Source organism: Poecilia latipinna, unplaced genomic scaffold (genome assembly GCF_001443285.1).
Source record: "Poecilia latipinna isolate Pla-1442-1.1 unplaced genomic scaffold, P_latipinna-1.0 Scaffold2045, whole genome shotgun sequence".
In the NCBI taxonomy this organism is placed as follows: Eukaryota; Metazoa; Chordata; class Actinopteri; order Cyprinodontiformes; family Poeciliidae; genus Poecilia; species Poecilia latipinna.
In genome coordinates, this window is record NW_015114661.1 from 70,304 (window position 1) to 92,704 (window position 22,401).

The following is a 22,401-nucleotide window of genomic DNA, read 5'->3' on the forward strand; positions in this document are numbered from 1 at the left end:
TTGGCTTGTTTTTTTTTTTTTTTTTTTTTTTTTTTTTTTTTTTTTTTTTAGCACTTTAAGAGAATGCATTAATTTATTTAATTATTTTAAAACGATCATAAGCCACTCTCTACCGTGGATCAACAGATTTTTTTTATTTTTACTTTTTAGAAACTGTTCTGCTGCTTTGGGAGATATCTTTCAGGCTTAATTTATTAAATATGTGTGCATATTTCAAACTCCCTCTGACCTTGAAATGATCTATAATTCACTTTCACGGGAAGCATAGCAGAGGGATGCAATTGTTATTAAATCTTGATTTAGTATTCTCGTGACAATGTTTTTTTTTAAAGATATTTTAACTTCATGTAGTTCACATACACTGAATTAAGATTTTTTTTCTCACTGCTTGAAGTTTAATCAGATCAAACTTCTCTTGCTTTTTTGGATCAGTTAGAATTACAACATTTTTATCTATTTGCTAAGTGCCACAATAACAAGAGAAGGAAAATGTGAAGCATTTCTTACCTTCAAATCCAGAAGTTTATTCTTCAGTGTAGCATTGCCTTTGAACTCTGACTTAGGTCAAACCTTCTGGGTTTCCTTCTACAAGCAAAATAAAGATGTGTGTGTCCTTTTTGACACATTCATGCAGTCTCAGCTCATACTGTACGTCTTCAGCATAATCCCACCCACACTCTACTCTCTTTATTTCCAGGCCAATATTTAAACAATTTTCTTCATACATGTTTGATGTAATTATTCATTTTTTCTGTGCATCAGGGTGCTGAATGGGGCGATGACGGTGTTCTGCTCTTTGAGCCCCACTCTAGACCGGTGGGCAGCATGGCGTTCTCCAGGTGTCATCCTAACCAGCTGCTGAGCGCCAGCTACGACGGATCCTTGCGCTGCATGGATGTAGAGAAGGCCGTATTTGATGATGTACGTACAGTTATAAACCGTCAAGCACATTTGTTCAAAAATATAATGTTGATTCTGAAGTTATCCATACCTCTGGTAACTCTACCCTCCTTCTGTTGCTAAGATATTCAGACCTTATGTGAAAGGTTTTTTTTGTTCCAGGTGTATGACATTGATGATGGCCTGAAAACGTTTGCCTTCATGTCACATGACTGCTCAACCCTTCTGGTAGGGAACTGGTTTGGAGAAGTTGCCATCGTCGACAGGCGAACTCCAGGGTAAGGCTTCACTGTTCACAATAAGTGTTCATGTTTGTTACTCTTTTTTTATTTACTGTTTTACTCTTGAACATTGTAATTTTTCTCAGTAAATCGTCTTTGTAACAACTTCATTGTCCTTGAAGAAACTCCCATGAGTCTCTTCACTCCCTAAACACCAAGGCTGTTCGCTGTGTAGACGTCCATCCTCTCCAGATGCAGTACTTTGTTGCAGCAGAAAGCAGGTAATTATTGTATCACTGATTTCTTCCATCGTTTTGAGTTTCCATTTTGCTTTTTCACATGATCAGATTGTTTTCTTTTTAAACTTTTTTTTTTTTTGTCTACAGGACAGTAGGTATCTATGACTGCAGATACTTGAAGACCCAAAGCAAGGCAGTGGCTCACCTGAATGGGCACGCTCTAACCATCACCAGTGCTTATTTCTCACCTTGCACTGGAAACCGAGTTCTCACCTCATGTCTGGACAACCACATAAGGTGAAGCAAACAAGCTGTTAAAGCACTGAGGGTTTTCACATCTTCTGTTACAACCACAAACCTCAATGAATTTTATTGGGTTTTATGTGATGGACCGACACAATTTGGAGCACATTTGTAATGTGGAAGAAAAAGAATATCTGCTTTTCAAATGTAAAAAATCTGGAAAGCTACTAGTTTGTAGAGCCACGTTTTACTGCAATCACATGTTTATGTCTTTTGGGTTGGGCATTCCACATTTAGAGAGTGGAGCTTTTACTTATTGTTTTTTTTTTTTTTTTGTTTTACCTGATGGTTCAAACTCAGTCTGATTGAATGGAGAATGTCTGCGAAAAGCAGTTAAGTCTTGACTGATTCTGCCACCACCGTGCTCCAACATAGAGCGGCTGTGTTCAAGGTAATGTGTAGTGTATGTTTTCTCTGAGGTGGTGAAAACTTATTTTTTGTGGAGCCTACCCTAGTTTAGTCTTTGCCACTGAAATGTTTGGTTTGTCACTTGGTCTTTATGCTAATTGATGTCAAATTTCTGAGGCCTTCACAGAACAACTGTACAATATGCAGAAATTATTTACCACACTGTTGAACTTTAATAATTCAGAACTTGTCAAGGCTATTGGATACTCTGATTTTCTGGGTTATATTTCTTTAAAACTGAAGGCAGCGTAACATTTTCTTTCTACTTAACATTTTAATTTGGTCTGATGACGGAAAAATCTCTCAAACAATAAAATACATTGGGGCTGTGGGTTGTAACATGCCAGGAAAATGAAGACGTTTAAGGGGTATAAATACTTAAAATATTCCAGAAACTGTCTTTTATATTATTGTGTTCTTATTAAATTTATAGGATATACGACACATCTTCGTTGACTGCTGAAACTCCCTTGATTAAATCCATCAGGTATGTTCAGGATTTATTTGCATTTTAAATATTTTCCTGTACTTCATGTTGGGTCCTGATCTAACTATGCAGCATGTTTCTACCTCTTGGATTTGCAGTCATGACATGCAGACGGGCCGCTGGCTGTCGAAGCTCTCGGCAGTGTGGGACCCCAAGCAGGAGGACTGCTTTGTGGTAGGAAGTATGAAAAGACCCCGGCGGGTGGAGGTGTTCCACGAAAGCGGGCGATTGCTGCACTCCTTCATGGATGAGAACCTTGGCACGGTGCTGTCCGTCACCGCCTTTCATCCCACAAGAAATGCTCTGCTGGGGGGAAATTCATCAGGACGCATGCACGTCTTCCACAGCTGGAACGAAGGCCAGTGAGTTTTCAGCCATGATCCCTGGGTGAGATGAGTATTGTAGGAAAGATGCTGCCAAAAATAATTAGAAGAGTCTTAAAATGGGCCAATTTAACAAATGGTATCTATCATATTCTGTACTTGGTCCATTCCAGATGTGTTGCACCTTTTTTTTTTTTTTTTTTTTTTTTAAGATTGTTGCTCAGACTTTCATAGTCTGACTTCTCAGGGCCCTTTTGTTCACAGTTCACCGAGTTGCCCATGCAACTGCCTGTGTCCTGCTTCTATGCATCTCATACATGGATTATTGGTGTTAATATATTAATTCCTTTATTGTTCTCTTCAGAACTTTTTTTAATGTTGTATCCTCTATAAAGAAGATGACTTCCTCATTCTTTGAAACCTGTCTTTTTGATTTAAGGCTAATTTGGAGGGAGATTTGACCACATGCCTTCTTAGTTTTACAGAAATGTGACTATTGTGGTTTATTTGTTACTTTGAACAAGACCACCATGTACTTCAGCATATTTAAACAAAAAATGTTGCACTTTTTTTTTTTTTTTTTTTTTAAGTTACGAAAGTTTGAAAATGCAGTAAGTCAGCTGCTTTTTCTGGAACTGTTTTGTTTTTTAATGTTTATATCTTTGTGATGTTTACATAAAAGCAATAAAGTTATGCAGTGAACATAACTTCTGAAGATAATTTTATTCCCAAATTCTGTGTCACTTCAAGGGTGCAGCAGCTTGACAAATTTTAAACAAAAATATTATGTGGTTGACCTGAATTATTTATTATAAGTCGGTAATCAATGTTTTTATTCAGTTCTTGAATGTTTTATTAGTAAAATTTAAACTGCATTTAAATCAACTACGAGATTTAAAGTATGAATATTGTTTATTCACAGATTACACTAGTCTTCAGTCAATAATAGGAGAAAGCAATCTTGTTTAGAGGAACTGAATGCAGAACATAATGCTTACAGAGACATTGGCGTGTGCTGGACTTCAATACAAGAAGAAAGATTACAGTAGGAACGTGTTTGACACCTAAATCCTGTCGACATGTTTTAGTAAGAAGAAAGCTAGTAGCATGATAGCTGAACTGATTCTGCAGGTAATGTGCCAGCTCAAGTTTGAAACATTCAGTTATCCATTTTAACTTCCTGGACAAATCAAACTGCATTGTACAAGTGGACACAGAGTATTTTCTTTTTTTTTTTTTTTTTTTGCAATAAAATATATAAATTTTGTACTAAAGGCAAGTGAGAATTCAATGGGTTCTCCTTTTGAACTCTTGAAAACAGACTTTCACAAAAAAACATTTTGCATTTAATCAAATTGCATAAATGAATCCGATTTATAGAGAAGACAAAGAACAAAAGTGGATTTTACGTTAAAAGGTTTTTCCAAGAACACGGACCAAAATCTGTTCCAAACATGCCTCTACAGTATTCTTTGATGCACCGTAAATGTTTAGCAAGCCTTGAAGGCAAATATTTGCATTTAACGAGTCGGATATTTTTACTACAGAATCTGAAACATTTAGAGTCCTGTTTTGTTATAGGACAGGGGTGTCCAAATTTAGTCGCTTACTTTTAAATGCATTCTTTCTCCAACACAATTTGCTTGACTAGAGGACTAGACTTGGGCACCCCTGATTTAGCACATTTTATTACACATAAACACAAATGTAAGCAAAAAGCAAATGTTCCTGCTTGATTGGCCATTTCTTTGTTTTTATAATCCTGTTTGGTTCAAACTGAATTAAAGCTTAAATATGAGTAGCCTACTGAAATGTGCAGTTGAAACCAGATGTATACATGGACTGTGTAAAAAAAAAAAAAGAAACAAAAAAAACAGAATAAATCTTTCCTATTTAGGTTAGTTTTGCTGACCTAAAGGCCAGAATGAGATCATTTCCTCACTTTAACTTTCTTCACAGTCAGAAGAACCTTAAAATGTGGTTGCATTTCTTTTAAACTAATTGACATGTTTTCCACGAGCTGTAAGCAGCTTGCTGGGATTTTGGCCCATTCCTCCTGACATAATTAGAGCTACTGAGTCGATCTGTAATTCTCAAACATTGGCTTTGTTTTTCCTCCGGTGGGAACAATTGTCATTATGGCCAAACGGTTCAATTTCAGTTTCATCACAGGACATTTTTTTATACAAATATGGATATTTGCAAGATCCAAACTAGCTCTCTAATGTTGCTTTTTGAGTAAGGTCTTTTCCCTTGCAGAGTGGCCTTTCAGTCCATCGTGGTGCATGACTTGTTTCACTGTGGATATTAACACTGATCAGCTTCAGAGAAGATCCACACAGGAGCTTTAGGTTTTCATCTGACTGCATGTTACATGGAGACAAAATGAAAAGTCATTTTTTGTTTTTATTTAGTGTATGTAAACATGGTTTCAACTGCACAAATATCACTGTAAGTATGTTACTGAAACTCTCTAGAGCTACAAAGTAAAAAGCAGCAATTTGTTAATATATATATTTTTTAACCATGTAAAAGCAATAAAATTCATATCTCTGTCCCTAGGAAAGGTTGATTTTTCATTTGGAAAAAATGTAAATTACACAGTAACCATCGATCCTATTTACCTGTCTATATCTAGAATTTCTCAAACAATAAAATCATATCGCGTCTCTTTTTAAAGCATAATGTTCCACATCTGCTAATACACTTCACTGGCACGCAGCATTTGTTTTGCTTTGTTTTTTTTTTCATCCTGAGGACAAACACTTGACTGTGAACACTGACTTTTGGAGTTGATGTTTTTTTTTGTTTGTTTGTTTTTTGGAAAATAAAGACACATTTTAGGTTTGCTTGCAAAAAATTAGAGTAATAAGGCTGAAGATGGTCAGCAGACTAGAAGAGCGTTCATCTGTTGATGCAAACAGGCTGTGAAACAACAGAGGTTTCTTTGGTAGGCGTGGCGATGAACAACGCTGTGTTAGATATAAACAATGACTGCTTTCTAATGAGTGCCTTAAAAACGTTTTTTGTTGTAAAAACATGTCACAGCCACTGTGAGGAGGCGTCCATAGGTTAAACTGACGGCAATTTGTACAAAAATAAACACGATTTAAATCTACTAAACCTTAAAATGAATGCATGATTTTAGGAACAGCAGGGTAACACAAACTTAAATGACTCACTTCTGTAGGGTTCTGACATAAAACTATCTCTTAACACTGTGGGAAAATAGCACAAAGTTTTCAAATTTTACAAAGTCAAATTTCCTTAGGTAGAAAGTATTTTGGATTTGTAACATTATTGCACATCAAGATGAACTTTCTACAGATTTTGAGAGGAGAACTAACCAAAAAATCTTGACTACCACAACATTAGTTTTTCCTTCAAACTACAGCAAAGTGGCACCAACTCTTCACACGGAAACTGATTGTGTTATTTGGCTCCTATTTAATAAGCAGTAAACTTATAACTTGGATATCTTGTATGTATTCTTACGAAAGGCTTATTTTATTTTGTAGACTTTGATGGTCCAGTACTGTTTGGACTAAAATGATCATGTGAGAACACCTGACGAACACCTGAACATGGACACAGTTAAACTGACAAACATTGTTCAAACCAGCTCACAGGGTAGCACCCCCATCACTCTGAATCATAAAGTGATGATGAATAACTGTATGTAGTTGTTTTAACTGAGTATAAACAGATTATCTGGTTCAAAACTTGTTTAATTAATCACTTTATGATGTTTCTCACCCTTGCACATGTCTTCTACTGGCAGCCTAAACACGACCTTCAACTTTTATGGGGACTGTTGGTAAAAATGCACAAAAAGCCCTGAAACAAATTTATCTTTTGTTTAAGTAGCATAATTTCACACCGAATACGTTAGAAAATCATTTTAATTTGAGGACCCGGAAACTATTGATTATAAGTTATAGTTTCCAAAACACTAACCAAAATAAAAAATAAAAAAAATCTAAAAATGCTTCTATTACATTTATATTTTGTAGGGATTATGAGAATTGACAATAAGTTTGGCACGGCTGATTTTGCAAAAAATCAAAAATAAAACCAAGTACATATTACAAATGAATTTGTTTTACACTGCTAAAGAAGTGAATTAAAACTCGATCAAACGTCTGATCATGTATGAAATTATGCTAATGCAGTGAAAGATTCAAGGCTTTTTGCACATTTTTATGAAGGATTACCAATAATTATCGAGGTGGTTGTTTATCATTCAGGTCATTATTGGTTTGATCAAACTAATCACCTGTTTTGTTCTATTATTTTGTTTAATCTCTCTTCATAACCATTCCTTAACTCTCAGGTCATCCTCTCTCACAGTAATGATATGAAGTATAAATTAATAGAAAAATAAAGGCAACTATCTCTGGCTGAACAAGCGAAGCCTGAACGACTTTGATCAAAGCTTTGATTCACCCTGCTTTTGTGACTTTGTGTAAAAATAAAATACCTTAAAATGACCTGGATTTCTAAAATAAAGTGTGATTTTTTTTTTTTCCTACGTATGTAGTGATAGTCATACATTATAATCACGGCAGTTTGTGGCTTGTGACTGGAACTCCTTCCTGGGAGAAGCAGAGCTGATATAAACAAAGCTGTCGCATTCCTCTTATTTTCTCCTGTACTGCCCCGTCTCTGTCCCCGGAGGTCTGTGTTAAGTCATGGACTCTCCTCCGTCACTTCACCTCATTTGCTAACAAGAAAACCGCCCATCCATCGTAGCTTACAGGCGAACCAGCGCCGGAGAGGACAGAAATACTCAAAGTGAAACTGCTGGAACTCTGGTGTCTTGCGGATGTCCCTCAGGAAGGCTATGTCCAGGTCGGACTCGGTCAGCATGATGAGCAGCAGCAACAGGGCGAACAGCAGTCCGATGGTGACCAGGAACAGGCGCAGCACGCTTAACACGAACTTGTTAAGATCCTCTACATCAGCGCCTTGTGAAGGCCTGCTACGGACCGTGCGCGGTGCTTTCCTGCCGGGCCTGAACTCCCCCCCCTGCCCCTCCTTCAGAGCCCTCGCCTCCAACTCCTTCTCCTCGTCGATGCTGCAGGGTGCGCCGTTGAGATGGCGAGCTGAAGGAAGCTCCACGCCGTCCTCTGCTACAGGAGTGGGCAGCACGCTGTCCGAGGGGCTGTAGGTCTCGTCGGAGATCACTCCTGACGTGCTGGCCTCGCTCCTGTCCTCCAGGTGGCCCCGGCTGGACATGAAGGAGTCACCATGGGAGACGGAGCGCACCGGCGTGGAGTGGGCGCTGTCTCGAAGAGACTCTAATCCTGAAAACACGGATTCAGAGATTATCCAATTAAACTCGGTGGTGAGATTTCAATCAAGGATGTAAAGTCAAAATTTCTAACCCTCCTATTTGTTTTTAATTCTTTCACTATGTCCATTAAGAACAGCATAAGATCTGCCATTGCACCACCATTGATGCACCAAATTCTAGCCATGCCGTTTACTTGAAAGCTCAAATTGATACCCATCAGACAAGCAAAACTTTTCCAATAGTGCTGGTATGTTTTTGGCTGATTCACTATTTAATAAGAAATTAAACAAATGTATCACATAATGTTCCTGATAAGTGTACACATGTAGTCTTCTTTTAATGGTAACTAAAATGAAAAGAAAACACAAAAAGTTGGGTGATTGTTATTTTAGATGATCATGTATGTGGTAATAATGGACTGGTTCTATTGTTTTGCTGATGTGACAAATTGATGGCTTAGAAATGCAAAGGAAGTGTTTTATTAACACTTTGGTGTAATTAAAAAGTTATCAGCCTGATAATTACAGTGTAATTAAAAAAAAAACCAAGGCAAGACAAGGTTGACTTCAACGCTCTGATTTCTTGTAAGTTAGAACATTTTAGCCTGCCTGCAGAGAAACTAATTGCTCATTACAAACCGCTGACAATATTTCCCTTATGAATATGATTAAACTTTTTTGTATATTTCTGTGAACATATTCCATTGGTATATAAGTGACATTCTTCTAAAGCACTGATTTTCATCGTTTGTTTAATTTCCGATATTGAATCAAGTGACTTGCTGCAGTTATTGTAAAACATGACTGTAAATGTATTAGAAGGGGTTATTACCATTTGATAAAGATCACATTTGTATTAGGTGGTTACATTTTTTCACTGCCTTTAAACTCAACTGCTGCTTTGCACATGGATGATTTCAGATGTGCAGCAGTCCTTTGTCATGACACCAAGTCTGAATCAGATTTGCTTTAGAGCTATAATTAGGCGGTTTTCAGACATGTATATATTTGCCATTTAAAAACTTGAATGCTCTTATTGTTGGAATAATTGGGCATTTAAAAGATACCAATCTAAACTCTTCCTTTTGGCCTTTTCCTTGTCTGCGGGGAGTTATTTCTTTTTGTAGAAACCCGTTTATCCAAGCAATTTAAAGTTTAAAGTTGCCCCATGGTAACAACTGACTCTGCTGTGTGGCTTTAACACTCCTTTATGGTTACCCTTGACTCCTTTCCCTCCTCTATAATTAATCTTTTTTGCGGTTGCAGTTTTGGCCCAATGCCCTTTTGTGACAGGTTTGTTGTGGTTTCATTTTTCACTTTCTAATGACTTTGATGAAACTTTTTTCTTAATTTATTTGTCTGTTTATTCTTGCAAATGCTTTGCAGATTATTTGATTTTCTGTCTGAGAAAATCAAATACTGTCTGTCGTGTAATTTAGAGCATTTGAAATTGCGATACAAAAACATTTATGGTTTCATCACAACGTAACATAGTGTCTTACAAGGTTTTGAATATTTTAGCTAGATTTTTTTTTGAAGAAGAAAATACATCTTTATATATCTCAACTACTTAGTTGAGATATATAAATAACAGGACATTTTTGTCACATCTAGAGTCAGTAGTAAACAGATTTCTATAGCTTCTAAAGTTCATTTTTTTGTCACTCTCCAGGACCAGTTGTATTTTTTTGGAAACTCCCATTTTCTTTTTAAATTTTACTGTTCTTCTATACATTCTCCAATAATTAATTATTTTCATAGTGCAGTTAATTCTGTGACTTTTTTTTGTAATCTGTTTCCTGATACATGAAATAGATTTATTATAATTTTACTGAAAACATTTCACATCAATTAGAAAAAAATGCAATTTTAAAGTGGGTGTATTTACTTTAAACAGCGTCACCAGCATCAACAACAGTTTTGTTGTTGATGCTGGTTCTTTGTGCATTTGGATTAAGTTCTAAGATCAGTGTGTTCCCTCAGTTTTTAGTTTCTTTCTGTCTTTGTGTTTATTATTCAGCTCGCTTCAGGCCGCCTGTTTGCTCTCTGCCGCTGCTGTTCTCAGTCCTCTGATCGGCTCAGCTGCATCCAGTGTCATTCTCCATTTTTTTTGTCCCCAGTGGAAAAAGTTTGGACACCACTGCGTTATGCAAAACTTCTTTTTCCCTCATTTTAAGTTGTTACATGATCAGATCAATCACTGAATTAGTCTTTCATCAGAAAAAAAACAATCCATAGAAAACACAACCAGCTGGGTTTTTACCTGCAGCGTTGGCTTGTGGCTGACTGTAGCCATGAAAGGAGGGTGGGACAGCTAGCCTGGACGGAGATTTGGAGTTATGTCCTGACCCAGAACCAGACCCTGAGGTGGAAGATCCTCCAGGGAGGGCTGGGAAGAGTGGCAGCACCCCCAGAGCTTTGCCCAGGAGTCTGGGTCCCATAGAGAGCACACGCACCTTAACTTCCCGATAACAATGGTTGATCATACGCAGGTGAACGTTCACCTTGGTCTTGATCTGGATAAGACACTTCACCATGATTTTACTCAAAGAAAGAACCTCAGTGCAGCTCCTCTGGCCTTCTTTTAACCTTGTCTTTCTTCTTGTTGCCTCTGCTGATTTTATCCTCCTGCAGTCAGACTGTACCTCCGAGTGTAGATGGGAAAGTGAACAGCCTTCCCCCGTCTCTGCTCGGTTGGTCACACAAATTGCCCAGCAAGCTGGGAGAGATAGACGAATCGTAGAGCGGTCAGATAGTGACAGACAAGGCCAAGGAATGTCCACCTTCCCTCCTCCCTGCTGTCAGCTGGGACATAGACAGCATGACCCCTGACAGCAGGAGCTATTTTCAAGGTGTGATATTATTACCAGCTGAAATACCAGAGCAACAAAACACAGGCGGGTCATTGTAGGAATATTTAGGTGATTGGTGAAACCCTGTAGTCTCTGACAAGAGGAAGGCTTGTTTGATAAAAGACTCAGCACTGCAAATAGACTTAGCTAAAAGTTTATTAACCTGAACAAGCTGATCAACAAACGGAAAACTCTCAATGGAAGCATTAACCAAAGGTTAATAGCCAGTTGGATGGGAGAGGGGGCAGTAAATGGCCTTTATAAAGTGACTGCAAGAGTTTCTCTTGGCAAAAACAATGCTTGAGGGAGCAGGTTGATCGGTGCCATTCAGGGTTTTTTTTTATGTTTCAGAATGTATTCACAGAGAAAGAATACACACCATGTGTGTGTGGTTTAAAAGGTTGTGTTAAAAAGACCCTATGCTTGATGTAGACGTGTATTACCAAAAGCATTCATCACAAAAGAAGCCAAGAGGCCCGGAGTAACTATGGAGGAGATGCATAAATTAACAGCTCAGGTGAGAGGTTCTGTCAACATTGCCACTATTAGTTGGGTCAGTCCATAAATGGAAGAGCAGTGGGAGGAATGCCATTGCTAAAAGAAACCCAATATTAGTCATATTTAAAGGCTTATTACAAGCCTTGTGAGGGAAACACTAAACATGCAGAAGAAGGTGACATGAGGAGGATGAAATTTGGCCATCACACATTACGCTGCTTGAGAAAACCAACACTTCGCATCGTCCTGAACACACCAGACCCATGCTTTTCTTCAGCAACAGCGGGGAAGCTGGAGACTATTCAGAAGACAAATTAAGCTATAAATTTATTCAGCATGTCAACGGGCCTCATCAGTATACACAGCCTCAGCTACAACACAATGAGTTCAGTCAAAGACTACCTATGTGGTCTAGTCTAAAATCTGTGGCAAGACCTGAAAATTGCTGTGCACAGGTGATCTTCATCCAATGTGAGCTCAAACTGTTTTGTGAAGAACACTGTGAAAAGTAGTTACAAGTATTAATCAGGCAAACATGATGTTGAAGATTTTAACACAGTAACCAATAGAACTAAACTATCCCTGACCCATTTCACTCACATGTTCAATCCTGTTGTTGTGATGCTGTCTGAAGTGTCACTAACCAGTCTATAACCTTTGTAATACTTTAAGTGGTGACTCCTTTTATTGCGTACCACTGCTATGTTTTCCCTCTAGCCTCATGCATGCATGTGTGTGTGGGTGTGTGTGTGTGTGGGTGTGTGTGTGTGTGTGTGCGTGCGTGTGAGTGTAATTACCTTCCATGATGGAGATGTGTACAGCTCTCCTTCGGGTTCGGGGCACGCTGGTCAGACGAGGACCGTGAGTGATAGATGGACAGCTCCTGCTGGGAACCATACCAGCCCTGAGGTCAAAAACAAGCAAACAAAGCAATAAATACATACACATAAATATACAAAATCCCATTTACACAAACACAATTAAAGCAACAATACAAATAAAAATGTGACCTGTGGATCTCAGGGGGGTCCCTCTTGATTCTGGCACTTTGTTCCATCACTTCTTTTGCAACCTTTCCACTACAAACAGAGATTAAAATATTGGTTCCATATTATCCTCTCCAGACAGTCAAATGTATGGAGAGGATAATATGCTAATGTAATTATGCTTTTTATGAGTATTTTATTCATAATTACTGTGCGTTTACCTGTATCTAAAGCGACTACCCTTGAAGAAGAGATTGCTACTGGACACAGTACGAACTTGACTTGACTTCTCCAACCTGTGAGCCAATGGAAAAAATGAATCCAATATACAGAGCTCTACAAATGTATTCACACCACTTCCACAGTTTTTTCATATCCAGACAAAATATATATATTTTTTTCATATCTTGTCTGGTTGGAACCAGATCAAAGTGCAACTTAATTATGCCAGGGAAGAAACAGGATATCTGGTATTTCTTACAAATCGTATTGTAGTGATTCAGTAAGATGTGGGGTGCACAACCACCAATTGGTCTGTCGTTAAATTCTCTAAACTGAGGTGTTAATGTCTGCAGCTCCTCCAGAGTTACTATCTTTAGTTGCTTCTCTCCTGGCCTGTTTTGCTAGTTTAAGAGAATAAGTATGTTTGCAGCTGTACTTCATTCCATCTTTGAATGGTGGGTTGAACAGTGCTCAGTGAGTTGTTGAAAGTTTGAAATATTATTTTGTAACCTAACTAACCTCTTTAATGTCTGTCAAGAACTTGTTTCCGTAAGGTTTTTTGAAAACAGGGGACTATTTTACTTTACATTTCACAACCGTGTGCTACTTTGTATTGGGCTGTATTATTTAATCTTTCTGCATAATCTTACATGTCTATAACTTGTCACTTACTTATAGAAGGCCTGGTTCTCCACTCCACACTTCCACAGATGCTTGCAGGCTTCTGGTGTGGGTGCGAAGTATGTAAGTATAATCTTTCTGTCCTGTAGCAAAACAAAATTACAATATTTTCCTTCATATCTGTATTTTTTAAAGGAAGCACAAGTGAGAAGGGGTGTTTTTAAAAATCAAACTCATTTGACTTTCGGTGTTGCACAGATTGTGTGGATACATTTTCATGGAGAATTTTCATACCTCATTCTGAGTTGCATATATATGGAATGTCTTTGCTTCAAATTTAAGTTTGGTTACCTCCTCCCTGAGGTAGAGACAGAATAAATAAGGAATGAATGGGTAGAAAAATAAAGAACAGCAAATTAGGAAGAGCAGACAAAAGCTGAAATGTCAGGGAATAACAGTAACTGTTAAAAGCAACTTTGAAGCATGCTACTTTTATTTGACTCCTTATGCAGCTGAGAAATATAAACTGATTCAAAGTCAGAGTCTAAATGCAATAGTTTCTGTTCGCAGAATTTTAAATAGTGGCTCAGCTGTACTCACCATTTCAGAAAATGGACCCTCCTGTTTCCTTGTAGCACAGTGAATCCAAACGGAGTGAAAGCCAGAAAAGCAGGATTCCCAGACACATCCTGAGGGGAAAACAATCTGTGGTTTAGTTTAAGCAAGAAAACAGAGTGACTGAACCAGCATGAGAGTAAAGAAGAACACAATTTTGACAAGGAAGCCTGAATAGTTTCATATTTCATCTTTTTTTTTTCTGTAAAGATTACTTTGCATGGATGAGGGTCTACTCCATACGTCTCAAGAGTCTGGGCTTTTTGCAAGAAGTTGAGCTCTGATGTTTCAGGAGTCTGACCTCTGAGAAAAACAAACCACAAAAAAGGGGAAAAGCATGTATGGATGCAATCATGATACTTTTACCAGGACTGATCCTCATAGTAGATACTAGACTATAACCAGCACAGCTAGCAACAAACCACATAAACAACCCTAAATATACCAAAGCTATACATTTAAGTTATAAATAAGCTATATTTTTACTGAACAAGTCTGTTTAAATGTTTACAGTGCAGTTTGTATTCACATTTTGTGTATATTGACCGTCTCTACTTCATTGCTGCTGATGGATGCTGATAGTAGAATCAACTTGGGTTATATTATAAAAATAATAAAAAAAAAACACTCAAATGTCACAACTACTGTATATACTTGAGGAAAAAGAAATAAGGCTTAACCTGCTGCCTTGGAGGTTTCACCTTTGATTTGAGTCTGCTTATTTTGCATCTTGCCAAAATAACACTGAGGAGATTGATGAGACTGTAGGCCTTGTTTTTCCATTTTATGTATCGCTTTTGCTTGAATAGTCATCCGTATATGTTTTTTCCGCAATTGTGTTTACAAAGGCAACCAAGGGAAAATGCATTTTATTAATGAACGAAAACTGCAACCATAAATGATCAATAGAGGGCAGCGTAGGACTAAATCCATACCCAGTATTTGTATTCGTCCCCTGGGATAAGCATGCTGCATACGGTGTAGTGTGAATACAGGACTGTGCAAAGCTTTGGACAGCTTAATACCGTCAGCAGGTGCAGAATGAAACTTATTCCAGAAATATGAACAAATTCAGAATGCTATTTTGGAATGAGGCAATGAGTCCTAAAAGAGTTATATCATAACCGAGTCTCAGATTTTGTAGAAAAATCTGCCAGTTTCAACTTGTAAGATTAGGAGATTTACATATACAATATATTAAAATGAAACTGTAACATTTCTAAGAATATGTTTCTTTGGGCTTTTAGAGCAATGGGAGGTCATGCAATTTTAGTACATTAATGTCTACCAAAATGTAATTGCAGCAGCAAACATTAAAGTGAAGAAATAATAGATAAGGAATTGGTCAGGTGGAAGCTGTGAACTGTGGGTCCCCATGTGATTTCTCTTTTGTGATACAGAGAAGAGAAAGTGGGAACCCAGGTGCACAGGGATCTCGACTGGTGTCACCTTACATCAGCTCAGTCTTGTGAATCTCAGCAATTCGCCGCTCTAATTTCTCCGAGTGCTTGGGGAAGAACTGGAACTTGGAGCTATAGCCTTCAGGGTGTTTCCCAGGATCGTAATCACCGATTTCAGCTGAAGAAAATAAGAAAGGTAATGATAATAACTGTGAACATGCAGCTAATTTCTTTTATTTTGAGACACTTAGGTAATATGTTATATCTAACATTATCAATATTAGCTATGTGGTAACTATGTAATTATATTTTGTAAAATCTAACTTGTGTAAAATCAGTCAGTTATCAGAAGTCATTTCAACTGTGAAAAAAAAAAAATCTGTATCTCTTTTAAATATTTTCCTTTTTCCAGTGCAATTGTTATGTTCACAGCTGTTTACAGTCAGCTGAAATTAACTGGCACCTTTTGGAAAAATGATGGTGATAATTTGACTTTTTTTTTTTTTTTTTTTTTTCTTTTAACCAGCTTCAGTTATTAAAAGAGTGCTGAAGCTCTACTGATAATCTACATCTACATCAGTTATGGGCATAAAAGACAGTGAAAGTTGATCCAGATGCCAAAACTAAGATTGGAAAACACAGTTTAAATTTTTCATAAGATGTTGCAACTTATAAAATGTCACTTTGTAGCTGTCCTTTGCAATTATGAAACTGCACATACTGACTTAATATACTGTGGAGCTTTATCTCAGACAATTAAAAATTCAGACCTGAAATATGGCAAGTTAAGGAAAAACAACAAAAGACCCAATGTAGGATGCCACTGTAATGGTGAAAGATTCAGAAAATGTTTCTAATATTTAAAATCTTAATTACTTATACAACTGACATCAAATGTCAAATGGTCTCATGCGTTAAAAGCAGTACGAAGATTCAGAAACAATAAAACGTATGTTTATTAATACATATTTTGTTTTGTCTTTCCCATTTTTGCTCAGCTGAAAGGCCTGGTAAATAATAATTTGCCTTTGCTACCTAAAATATGTGGGACTACTGGCTGGTAACCTCAGCTGCATTGACACATCTTGAGCTAGCTGCTAAATATGGACACAATGGAAGCGTTCGAGTTGGAGAGAGGCTGAGAGATAAAATCCTGACAGGACAGTTAGTGAGTGACTATTTCTAAATGTATTCTGACTGTCTGCATTTTAATAACTATGTTATATTCTTCGGGGTTTTTTTGGTGAGTGAATCTTGGGTCTTTATTAAAAAATTTTCCAGGATGATATTTTTATGTAACTATAAATTAAAAAATGCTGTTTTATTTTTAGCAAGTTCACCATAAAACTAAGCAGAGGAAATTCAACACATTTACATATATTAATTTTATATATGCATGGAGAATTTAGCAATGTAAGATTTTCAGGTAAAAATAAACTGGCTTTATGACAGTACTACCAATTTATCACACCTTGTAATATGTAGGCAGCTAGCAGAGCCGCATCTGATGTCTTGCAAAGTAGGCGGCCGTGGTAGAGGTCCCGCTTAACCTGCAGGAAGACTAGATATCTGCGGGGGAAAATGAAAACACACATGACTAGATTTATGTTGTCACAGATGCAAAATCTGCTGCAGACACTAAATGTTTATAACTTCAAATGAAAATATTGTTAGGGAGTTTCAAGACGGGAGATTCTGAGGAAAATAGTCTCCATATTGTTTCCGTAACATTCAAGCAAAGCATATGTGTCAATGGTGATTTATAATTAGGTTGGGTGATTATCTGTTTTTAGATTCAATCTGCAACATATTTTAATGTTTATCTTTTTCCTGGCAAAGATTAATTTATACACCTGAGATTCATCGTCTCTTAAGGCCAAAGCAGTTACATTTTCACGAAGCCGTGAAAATGTAACTGGAAAGGAGCCGGTGTCCCCTGTGGGTTTTAAGAATCTTTAATTCGTGAATATCTATGATGCAACTTGAGGTAATTACCTGCTACAAGGTAATGTGTGTGTATCACCCAAGGAGCTTACCTCAACGCATACCTGACACGCCGAGTAAGTTATAAATGTCAATATAAAACTGGCCGTGGCTGGTATTGTAGATGTCTTTAAAAGCAAACAAAAACAGCTGTAAAATTTAAAGTGGCATTTATCTGCTTCGTGATCCTACGTCGTTGAGAGCCTCCAGTCAGAACAGATGGGTGGAGAAAAAGTGGGGCTGTCGCCCTTGCCAGCCTTCTGCTCCATCAAGAAGGGCTCAACTGTGAGGGAGAGATTTTATTGCGTGGCAACGAGTCGAGGGATGTGCTTTTGTGGGGATCTGTGCGCTCGGTATTGCTCTGGCTCACTCCTCACAGCAGTTTGCTTAGCTGTCAGAGATGCCACACGGTGCAGCAGCGAAGAGGAGCTCCATCGCTACGCAACGTAAATACTTTAAATCCACTGCACACAGGCTCACTTTGCTGTTCTTAGGATATTCTTGGGATCTAATTTTATACATCTGTAATAAATGTGAGAGTTTTTGCACTTTTAACTCACTACTTACTAAATAATAATGCACAAAATTACATCATAATGTAGTCACAGCCTACAATTCTGCCCAGGTATCTAGAAACAATCTGTATGCAAAACAACCATGCATTATTTACTATTACTCTGCTGACATGCAGGGCTTTTTGATCTCTAAAGTGGGCAAAAATAAGCAACAAATTACCGTGCTGCTTATCACGAGGTTCTTGAACAAAGATCCTGCCAGCAGTTAAAGCAGTAGCTTCAGATATGGTCAACCATGAAGCCTTAAGGTGATCTCTAACATGGGCAATAAAAGCAGGGCGATGTGTGGCAATGTTAACATATTTATACCCTTTGTAGGTTTTTCTTTGTGACGGATCAACACAAAGTAGTGAATACCTATCTAAGGGAAATGCATGACCTTCAGTATTTATTTCCAAATAAATTCTGGAAAGAGTGACATCAGCTGTTTGAACGTTCAAATACTTTAATCTAAGTCAGTTCAATTTTCTGACCAGAGTTTCTGCAGTTTTCTCTTCATGACTTGTGACAAACTAGAAACAGAGTTTTTTTGTGGCTTTCTCCCAACAATCACTTCCTTCTCATCATTTCTTTATGAGCACCAAATTTGTAAACTGCTCAACTAATAGCTGTCCTGTCAGCCAATTTTCCCACCTGAGCTGTGAGCGTCTTCGCTAGAGTATTGATTAAGGCTCTCCTTACCCAATCCATGCGTGTAGACGGATGACCGAGTGTCGCTTGTTTACGCTTCACTATGCTCTTTCCTTCATCAGATGATGGATTAAACATCATCTGATGAATGAATATTTTTGAATGAATATTTTTATAACCTAAACCTGCTTTTAACTCAGCATCAACTGATTCAACTAAGCAAGCCACACTTTTCAAATAATTTAATGCTTGGTTTCCTTTTAGTTCACTTTTGTACTGCAGTCTGTTGGTCCGTCACATGAAACAACAATAAAATACATTGAAGTTTGAGGTTGTAATAACACAAACTGTCAAAGATTTTAATCTAAATGAGCACTGTTGAAATATACTCTATATTTCTATCTGCTTATATATTAAGAAAACCTGCAATGGATCAGTTTCAATAGGTTTCAATATGTCACAATACCACACCAGTAATGTGAAAAGCTATGTGGACAATCTTTTATTTTCAAAACCTTTTTTCACCTTTTATTCCCCCATGTTTGGTGCTCCTCTGAAGTCCAAATGGACAAGTTTGTGGCGTGGGAGGATATGAGGTCTTTGAAGATTTGTTTTGATCTTTAAGCCTTTCTCTCTCTACTTTGAAATTTATTAAGCTGCAGTCGGCATCAGTCAGGGTCTTAATTTGGGTTGAAGATCTGCCTGTGTCTTCTGGCACCCCGATAGACCCTTCAGCTCTACACAGGCCACATTATTTCTGGTTCTCCACTTGACTTTCTTGTTCTGGCGCCTTCAGGATCTTTTAACTAATTTTAAATGACTGTCTTGATGTGCCCAAACTTAGCAGCAATGAAGAACTCTCAAAATTCCTTGCAAAGTTCAAAGACAGAAAGCCTTTTTTTATTTTGCCATCAGGGAGTCTTGAGAGTGAATGTTGGATAGAAAATGACATCAAAGCCAGATGTGTGAGCACATTTTGACTTTTTAAGACCAGTGGTCTTAATAATGTGATGAACAGCCTTTTAAAAAGAAATGAATTACAGTCAAAGCAATAACTGTCTTATAATTTCCTTAATTTTTAAAATTTCTTACTACATCTTGAATTGAAAACGTGTGTATTTTTTCTCGTTTCATGATCAAACGCTTCCTCCAGATAGGCAAAAAACTTTGTAATTGATTTTGTGAATCAACATGTAAACATCACAGATGAACTAACCTCACTGCCCCCTAATTGTTGCACAGCAAGCCGTGCTAGATCCTACCTGGTGATTTCCTCTTTCAGAGCAGCGGGGTCTGGTGGATAAAACTTCACACGCAAACACATGGTGAAAGGTGGCTGGGCTGAAAGAACAGGCCAAAAATAATCTACCGTTACCTCAACATCTGTTTCCTGCATGGACGAATGATAAATTATTACTCTCATCAGTCCTTATTCAGTTTTTTTTTTCCCCCATGGTGGTAAAAATAAAACGTGAGAACGCAAACATGAATAAAATACTCACACTTCATTTGTTTGGCAATAGACTTTGTAAACTCCAACCAGTGCTGCAAAGATTGAGAGAAAAAAAAAATATAAGAACAGAGTAAACATAGAGTCTTTAACTGCCTAACTTTCTTTCTTTACATTACATTGCTCAGCAGTCGATTGTGATTTTTAAGCCAGCTGGAAGCTACATCAAAATTACTTTTAGTTCCCTGCCTTCTGTTTATGAAGACCTCCTAAAACACCAGCCTGTATGTAGACAGCAGGTCATACAGAGAAAGCTATCTAAAAAGTAATTAGATGAGCAAGTCTTTTCACACTGCTGAGCCTAATGAGTCGGTAATCAGTAGGGCATTGCGTTGTGAGGTTATTTTCAAAAAACAAACATGCTATGTCTTTTACTAGCATTCTACTGATAGTCTTTTTTTTCTTTAAATCTCTGCTGGCTGATGTTCAAACAGGCAAAAGAGAAGCCTCGGAGCGCAAATAGTTCAAGCTCTTACGATCTATTCACATTTCAACAGTAAAGAATAAACTGATAATCAGCAACCCTGCAATTTTATATGAGTCTGTTTATTTCTCTGACTGATTTGTCTATCAGTCAAAGGAGATGACCTTTCTCTGCCATCGAAAATTAACCTGCAGATCTGCCAGCCTGCCCTGCATGTTTATGTGGTGGAAAAATTGCCATTAAACCACTGAAAGCAAGCTGTTAGAGTAATTTATTTATTTATTTATTTATTTATTTTTAGAAGGGACCATTTCTACAGCCAAAACAGACACTATGCTTCTACTTCAGAACATGATATTTTAAAGGAATTTCAAATGCAGGGAATAAAAATAAAGATAAAGAAAAAATAGAAATCGAATTGCCATAGTAGTGTAATGACAACACACCTCTTAAATTTGAGTCGGAAGGGAAAAAAGGCAGAAGACACACAAATTGTTCAATTTATTTCAACTCAGCATACAAAAGAGTCGATATGAAAGAGCTAAAAAGAAAAAAATAGCTGGGAGGAAAAAAAATAATTGACCATAAGTACATAACTCAGCCAAATGTTATGTAATTTGCATCAACATAGGCAAAATTATACAAGAAAAAAATAATAATATACACCCGCATAAACAAAGACTCTTAATATTTTTCATAAAATAACAGTCCAAAATGAGCAAGGTATGTCTTTTCACTGCATGTGTAGCAATGTGATTGAACTGACATCTAGACTGAATCTGACATCCACAAATTAAACAGCATTTTTTTGTCATTTGGATCCAGTTTTTATTTAAGATTATGTACCAATCTTTTTAACATTTAGCATCAACAGATGTTTCTCAGCGTAACTTGCATGTCTGCACCGAGACAGATCAGACCATGCACAGGATGGAACACAGTTAGAGGTCTGCACCAGAGTGCTGACATAGGAAATGAAACAATTTCTTTTTTTTTCTTTTTTTTAATGCAAAAAACCTAATTTTTCAAAATACAAGCAGCTCTCTTCCAATTTGCACACAGAAATAACACTTTTTAATTGACAACAAACAGAGTTTGTAGATGAAGATGTTTCCAAAAACAGAGAGAAAAAAAAAATGTTTTCTGTTTACATGTTAGCAGGAGGCTTTTTAAAAATCATTTTTAGCCTTTCAATTGAAAAAAAAAAGCACAAAAATAGAAAAGTACTTACTCTTTGTTTGTCTGGATCGACATATCTGATGCCAAAGTAATCTTTCTCCAGGAGGTTGAGGTGGTGGCAGATGAGGTCAAACAGGTACTGTCCTTTGGCGTCTCGCTGAAAAGAAACATTTCAAGAAATTCATACACTGTTCTTCCAAGGGTCCTGTCAAGGAAGCAAAGGCTGATCAATATTATCGAGCTATGTCAAAATTTTAAAAAGTTACATTTTCAGACACAGTAAAACTGTGAACAGCTTTGAACAGCCGTTCAAAGTCTTTTTACTCAAACACCAAAACATGGTTACCAGAGTTTTCCCTAAGCATAGTGTAACAAAGTGCAGCCCTTCTCCCACCTATTGCTGTGTGGTGCCAGTCGACCTGGAATAGACATGGCTTATTGTTGCCAAAATTGCAGAGTCCTTGGGTGGAAAGGAAAGGAGTGCCATGTTTGGCTCTTGTTTTGGTAACACTGTTTTAAAACTACAGTTGGCATGCTAACTATAGCTACCCCCCAAAAAATGGTCACATATTTACTTAGATTTTATCTATTCATGTTATTCTAACTAATTAAACAGCTAATGCCACATTGTTATACTCGTGTCCCTCTATTAAGAGCAAAATGGTAAACATCATCTGACTGCCTCATCTGAACCCCGTCTACACTCATGCAATTTTCCACATTCAGAGAA

The 22,401-nt window shown here is 37.3% G+C and overlaps 2 protein-coding genes across 2 annotated transcripts in view; one reads left to right on the forward strand and one right to left on the reverse strand.

Moving 5' to 3' along the window:
• The window catches only part of wdr76 (WD repeat domain 76), an 8,971-nt gene extending 5,900 nt beyond the window's left edge, over positions 1-3,071 (forward strand). Inside the window, exons 10-15 of the mRNA XM_015016650.1 lie at positions 763-921; positions 1,063-1,178; positions 1,304-1,402; positions 1,508-1,657; positions 2,505-2,558; positions 2,657-3,071. Coding sequence (XP_014872136.1) covers positions 763-921; positions 1,063-1,178; positions 1,304-1,402; positions 1,508-1,657; positions 2,505-2,558; positions 2,657-2,924 — 846 coding nt within the window. The 3' untranslated portion in view covers positions 2,925-3,071. The remainder of the gene's footprint in view (positions 1-762; positions 922-1,062; positions 1,179-1,303; positions 1,403-1,507; positions 1,658-2,504; positions 2,559-2,656) is intronic.
• Positions 3,072-5,619: 2,548 nt separating this feature from the next.
• Positions 5,620-21,843, reverse strand: frmd5b (FERM domain containing 5b). Its single transcript, XM_015016651.1, has 13 exons — positions 21,724-21,843; positions 20,061-20,103; positions 19,821-19,899; positions 16,842-16,939; positions 15,425-15,548; positions 14,186-14,273; positions 13,956-14,044; positions 13,650-13,713; positions 13,407-13,498; positions 12,734-12,808; positions 12,537-12,605; positions 12,324-12,430; positions 5,620-8,187 (listed from the first exon to the last, which is right to left on the reverse strand). Exons 2-13 carry the CDS (start codon positions 20,065-20,067, stop codon positions 7,598-7,600), a joined length of 1,482 nt encoding a protein of 493 aa, XP_014872137.1. The 5' UTR covers positions 20,068-20,103; positions 21,724-21,843; the 3' UTR covers positions 5,620-7,597.
• Between the last annotated feature and the right edge of the window lie 558 nt (positions 21,844-22,401).

Coding starts and splice junctions, on each gene's coding strand:
- frmd5b (XM_015016651.1), bottom strand. Junction 14,045..14,185: donor TAGACCCTCATCCATGCAAA/GTAATCTTTACA, acceptor TTTTCCCCTCAG/GATGTGTCTGGGAATCCTGC. Junction 12,606..12,733: donor GGTAGTCGCTTTAGATACAG/GTAAACGCACAG, acceptor CTCTGTTTGTAG/TGGAAAGGTTGCAAAAGAAG.